This window comes from Corythoichthys intestinalis, chromosome 2 (assembly GCF_030265065.1).
Source record: "Corythoichthys intestinalis isolate RoL2023-P3 chromosome 2, ASM3026506v1, whole genome shotgun sequence".
In the NCBI taxonomy this organism is placed as follows: domain Eukaryota; kingdom Metazoa; phylum Chordata; class Actinopteri; order Syngnathiformes; family Syngnathidae; genus Corythoichthys; species Corythoichthys intestinalis.
Window position 1 is genome coordinate 22680001 of NC_080396.1, and position 6747 is coordinate 22686747.

Sequence of the window (6747 nt, forward strand, 5' to 3'; positions counted from 1 at the left end):
GTTTTTTCCGTCACCGTTTTAAAAAACCGGTCAACGACGGAAAATTTCCGGTTAACGCGACCCCTGATATATATATATATATATATACACACATATATACACACACATATATCTATCTATCTATCTATCTATACAGTGGGGAGAACAAGTATTTGATACACTGCCAATGGGTTTTCCCATTGTGAGTGTATCAAATACTTGTTCTCCCCACTGTGTATGTATATATATATATATATATATATATATATATATATATATATATATATATTAGGGCTGTCAAACGATTAAAATTTTTAATCGAGTTAATTGCAGCTTAAAAATTAATTAATCGTAATTAATCGCAATTAATCACAATTCAAACCATCTATAAAATATGCCATATTTTTCTGTAAATTATATATATATTCTGTAAAATAAATTGTTGGAATGGAAAGATAAGACACAAGATGGATATATATACATTCAACATACGGTACATAAGGACTGTAGTGGGTATTTCACTCTACTGTCATTAAATCTGTCTATGCTGTCCTCACTCGGAAGCGTCTACTTTTTCCAAAGCTAGACAGCTAGTGAACGACGCCTTAATAATTAGACTTCTTCCTTTTTCATCTGATTTATTAATAAAATGGCCTCAAACCATTGTCCTCTTTAGACCGTCGTAAAACTACAAAAAAAAGTACACAAGCATTGCATTAGCAACATCGTTAGCTTAGCACACTATACAGGTTCACTAAACATAAACAAAAAGCGTCTCATACAAAAAATATAACATTTCGCTTACTAACATAATATGTACATTCTTTACAACAACCATACTTACGGACAAATCTTGTCCACTGATCATATAAGCACAACATTATCAGCCCGAGATGTCGTGCAGCCATAATGAACTGGCAAGAAAACAATAAACCATGTTGCAAAACGACCACAAGAGGTCGCTGTTGGACAGCACAAAAAGCCTTGCTGTAAAACTTACCAAAAGGCAGAATACTTTCTGAGCGGGACATGTGCGTTAATTACATCAAATATTTTAACGTGATTAATTAAAAAAATTAATTACCACGCGTGAACGCGATAATTTTGACAGCCCTAATATATATGTGTGTGTGTGTATATATATATATATATATCAAGGATTTACAAATTACCCAAGTGACTGCTATTCCTCTTGCTACTTGCTATGTCATTCCATGCACTTTCCTATTTAAAAATAGTAGTCCAAGGGCTCTCGTGTATGCTTCAGACTAATGTGCAATTCTGTTTCTATTGGATTTAGATGAAATACGCACTGATTGGGTCCCAGCCACAGACAAAGTATCATTCACCGAAAAGAAAGCTCCACAAAATGTTTCATAATTGAAACATTGTTTCCCAACGATTTAATAAGTGTATTACATTATATGATTAAAAAAATAAACAAACAAAACATGCACTTGCAGCACATCGTCTCACATCTCTATATAGCCTTTATATATAATTCCTGAGTATCCATTACTGAATAAGTCTCTGAAGTGGGTTCAATGATACATTTTTAACCTGTTGGGCAAGCTGGCCCTACTTAGCATACAGTAAACAAAAAGTTTAATGGAGGCATTAGACTGGAATAAATGCACACAATTATAGAACCACTCTAAATCAGTGGTCTCCAACCTGGTCCTTAAAGGCCCGCTGTGGGTGCAGGGTTTCATTCCAACCAGACAAATGAAAACACTTTTTCACCGAACTGGTGTTTTACAAGTGCAATCAGTTGATTGCAGTCAGGTGCTGCTTGTTTTATCACAAACCTCATTGGTTCAACTATCTGTGTTGGATCGGCAGGAACAAATACCATGACCCACAGCGGGCCTATGAGGACCAGGTTGAAGATCACTGCTCTAAATGAAGGGTGGATTAAAGGATCCCTAACCCTAGGTATAAGAACAGTTGTCGTGAAAATTGAAAAAAGGGTGGCTCTTTCAATTTTAGATTACCACTTTTGAACAGATTAACCTTTTGACTGCAACATTTGAGCTGCATATTCAACACTGAGTGAGCCCTAATAATATTTTTTTTACATATTTAATTATCTGGCTTTTAGGTGAACCTAATGTTAAATGGGAGACCTGTCATCTCAGCCTTCGCGGGCGACAAGGACGTAACCCGTGAGGCCGCCACAAATGCAGTTCTGCTCTATTTGGAAAGGGAGGACAAAGTCTACCTGAAATTGGAGAAGGGAAACCTGGTCGGTGGATGGCAGTACTCTACATTTTCTGGCTTTCTCGTCTTTCCGCTGTGAAAAAAAAAAGAATAGAACAGCAGTCTGGAAACTCACTGACTTCTCATGATGTGTCATTGCTGTGTAAATCAAAACACGTCTGCTAAAGCAGCATCCCAAAACAAGTTTTTTATGCCCCCATGGAGAGACGTCCCCCATTCCTTAGCACTTTATTGTCATGACCACCATTGAATTTAAGGATAAAGCTGCCTTTATTTATTTATTTATTATTTTTTTAAGTGTCGTTGCCAAAATGCAAATACTGGTAGGACATGAAGGCAGTTGGTGTGAGAGCAGAGGAGGCAGAGGACTGGGTTAGATGGAGTCAACTGATTTGCTGTGGCGACCCCTTAATGGAAAAGCCAAAAGGGAAAGAAGAAGAAGAAGGAAGCATTTGTGGCTAAAATCGCAAACATATCCTTGCGGTCCAGTTTTAAAATCACATATGTATACTTTAAGAAAATGCCAACAACTACAGCATATACAGTCCCTGACAAAACCCTGACTTCAAATACAAAAATATGTTACATAAGCGAATTAAGTAGTGGTGCTGTGAGATCCAAATTGAATATTTTGTATGACTTCCATGGGCTTGAAGGACTGCATCTATGTGGTTCGGCAAGGATTCATACAATTTATTCATGAAGTCATCAGGAACATCAAAGAAAGCAGTCTTGCATGCCTCCCAGAGTTCATCAACATTCTTGGATTTCGTCTTCCATGCTTCCTCTTTCATCCTGCCCCAGACATGCTCAATGATGTTCATGTCTGGTGACTGGGCTGGCCAGTCCTGGAGGATCTTGAGCTTCTTTGCCTTGGTGAACTTTGAGGTAGAGATTATGCGATGAGCACCATCCTGCTGCAGAATTTGTCCCTTTTTATGGTTAGGAATGTAAGAGGCAGCTAAGATTTGTTGATATTTCAGACTATTTATGTTGCCTTCCACCCTGCTGATCTCTCGCATACCCCCATACTGGATGTAACCCCAGACCATGATTTTGCCGCCACCAAACTTCACTGTTTTCTGAGTGAATCTCAGATCCATGCGGGCTCCAGTAGGTCTCCTGCAATATTTGCGGCAACTGTGTTGTAATTCAATGGAAGATTCATCTGAAAAATCCACCTATTGCCACTTTTCCAGCGTCCATCCTTTTGACAGGCTGTGGGCCTTGGCAAATGCCACACGGTTTTTAAATTGTCTGCACCCTGAGAGATCTGCAGGGTGGAAGGCAACATAAATAGTCTGAAATATTAACAAATCCTAGCTGCCTCTTACATTCCGAATCATAAAAATCGAAATTCTGCAGCAGGATGGTGCTCCGTCGCATACTTTAATCTGTACCTCGAAGTTTCTCAAGGCAAAGATCATCAAGATCCTGGCCAGCCCAATCACCAGACATGAACATCATTGAGCATGTCTGGGGTAGGATGAAATACGAAGCATGGAAGACGAAACCCAAGAATGTTGATGAACTCTGGGAGGCATGCAAGACTGCTTTCTTTGATGTTCCTGATGACTTCATCAATTAATTGTATGAATCCTTGCCGAACCGCATGGATGCAGTACTTCAAGCCCATGGAAGTCATACAAAATATTAAATTTGGATCTCAAGGTGCATTACTTAATTCACTTATGTTATGTAACATATTTTCCTATTTGAAGTACATTTTTTGTTCAATTTTCACACTACTTTCTGTAGGCGACAAAACTTTTGTCTTGCCAAAATTTGACCTTTATGTCTTCATTAAATGATATCTTTTTTCAGTGAAACAATTTTATTTTTGTACATTCAACATCATTTGGGAGGGTCTTAGCTTTCATATGAGCCATTTCTGTAACCAATTGAATAATTAAAAGTCAGGTTATTAGCAATTGTTTCTACAAAATGGATAAGCTACAAGACTTTTGTCAGGGACTGTATATATATATAATCATAAATTCTATGTATTATTAGCCCCCCTAGGAATCCGCAGCAAAAAAGTGTTGATTCCACGCAGAACAATCCTGATTCTGCAGAGAGCATTTGTTCATTCCGTAGCTTGATGCAGGGTTGTTTCTCCTTGGGCAATTGCAAAATAAATAAAAAACTAAATTGACCCGTTACAAAGCAAATTTATGCAACAGCGATGTAAAAACTCTCTGATAGGGTTAAGTTGTTTGCAATATCAAAAAAAAAAATGCTTATAAATATAAATAAATATTGTCATTTTCACTGCTGAAAAGATTAATTTGCATTATGTATAAGGGGGGAAACATCTAAACAAACAATGGATTTGAGACGTAGGTGATATTGAAGGAAAGGGTTAAAGTCGAAGCCATCCACTTGATTCGGAAATTGTAAACATAGGCCTATGCCATGCAGCAGAACATAATAACATATAAAGTGCAGAACATTGCATCAAACGAAACAATTAGAACTACGAATAAATTAGCCACCTTTTATAAACTGCTGACTGCTGGGGGAAAAAAAAACATTTAAGTCAGGCAATGAAACGCAGTGTATAGAAAGTGCTATTTAACTGTGACATCTAGCGGCCATGATGAAAAAAAAACAAGTTAAATTGATATTAAACATCTCGCCCTATATTCCATGAACTATTTAGATTTCTATGGAAGATGTTGAAATCTGCTAGAAATGCTGCGATTACGGATTCCTGGGGTGTGACCATAATAATTTACAATCTACTACAACCAAATAGTGCACATATAGAAACCCTTTAAGACAGGGGTCAGCAACCCTGGTCCTCGAGTGCCACTATCCAGCTTGTTTTCCTTGTCTCCCTCCTTTAACACACCTGAATCAAATAATTATGATCATTATCAGGCTCCTGCAGAGCTCGCTGATGAGCTGATCATTTGATTCAGGTGTGTCAAAAGGAGGAAGACATGGAAAACAAGCTGGATAGTAGCACTCGAGGACCAGGTTTGCTGACCCCTGCTTTAAGAAACTCAACGACTTAGTTTTCTTGTCAGACAGCGCAATGCAACTGCTAAGACAAATGATGAAATTAAAACATTTTGAGAATTCTTTGTCAACATCTTTTGATGGACATTCAAAGTTTCAGGTCAAATAGGTCTTATAATACAACAGCAGGCCAGGGCAGTCCTATCCCCTGCAAATAGTGAGGTAAAATACAGATTTTTTTTTTTTTGCCAGATGTGTTTTATGTCCTGAAATGTGCCATTTGGCAAAAATGTAAAACATGGAATTTTTAAATCGTTAAGTTGTTAGCTCTTCTGAGCAAATATTGGATACACCTAATTTGCGAGCAGAAGAACCTCAAAGTATTAAAAAAAAAAAAAAAAAAAAAAGACATTCCCTATCGCCAGTAGGTAGCGCTATGATTTTGACTAACAAAAATAAAAAATAAAAAATAAATCCATAAAAGCCAATAGTTCTGAACTGTCATCAAATAGATGAAATATCAACAGCTTTTCTTTTCATAGCAAATCATCACAATTGAGTGTTGGCATTGCCCCACCTTCTGACAAAAAGTAATCAAATTTTTAAAATGCATGTTCAATGTAATGAAAGCTTTGTGATAAAAGTTCAGATATATTTGGTGAATGTGCTTGGTGTAGAACATTTAAATGTAGGGGGCAAAATTTTTATTTTATTTTTTATCATCCCTTGGTGGCACTTTATGTATAACAAAATATTGTCACACAGATGTCTTCAAGTTATTTCCGCTAATTATACAGATGAAGATGATTTGGGGGGAGTTTGTACATGAAAATAAATAATTTCCTGTTTCATCTGAGTGTAAAACATGTAATTGTATTTTGCAGTGGTGACTATAATACAGTATAACTGAAATAAATTGAATACATTAATTGTCATTGTATAAAACAATTGAACAGTGGTGCAGCTCCAACAGTGGAACAAGTAATAAATACAGTAAAAATAATAATAATAAACCTGTCTACAGTATAACCTATATTTATTTAAAAAAAAAAAAAAAAAAAAGGCACGACAATGCTTTTTAAAAATAGCATGGTTGTTAAATTTACTGGTCAGGTGCATCTTTAGCAGAGAAAGAACAACGTTATATTCTTTAGGTGATTGGTCAAGAAATAGTCTCAAAATCAGTACAAATATCAGATCCAACATCTCTCCAGTTGTATTATCAATTTCAAGAATGCAATAAAACACCACACAAATGTTCTGGATGGCTATTTTCAGGCTTACAAGTCCCAAACACACATCAGCAATTTGCTCCACGAGGGAAATTTTGCCAGATGCTCCTTAGCTACCTTTGCCAATGCAAATAATTGGTCAGTGGTGGTTTTAGGTTGGAAATTAAGGACTTATTAACTTTTCACTGATGTATAAACTTTTTAAAGAAAATGTATTAAATTCGAAATTTTCCTAAAGCAAATTTAAGCAGTTACACACGTTCACCAGTCTTTTAAAAGGAAAACAAATATTCTGAAATTGCTTTGATATTCCAAGGCTTCTCAAAGTTTGTATGGACCAGTATATTGGGGT

General features: G+C 36.4%; 1 protein-coding gene across 1 annotated transcript in view; it reads left to right on the forward strand.

The window, feature by feature from the left end:
* The window catches only part of LOC130910863 (cerebellin-4-like), a 7397-nt gene extending 4626 nt beyond the window's left edge, over nt 1–2771 (forward strand). Inside the window, exon 3 of the mRNA XM_057828477.1 lies at nt 2081–2771. Coding sequence (XP_057684460.1) covers nt 2081–2278 — 198 coding nt within the window. The 3' untranslated portion in view covers nt 2279–2771. The remainder of the gene's footprint in view (nt 1–2080) is intronic.
* The last annotated feature ends 3976 nt before the right edge of the window (nt 2772–6747 follow it).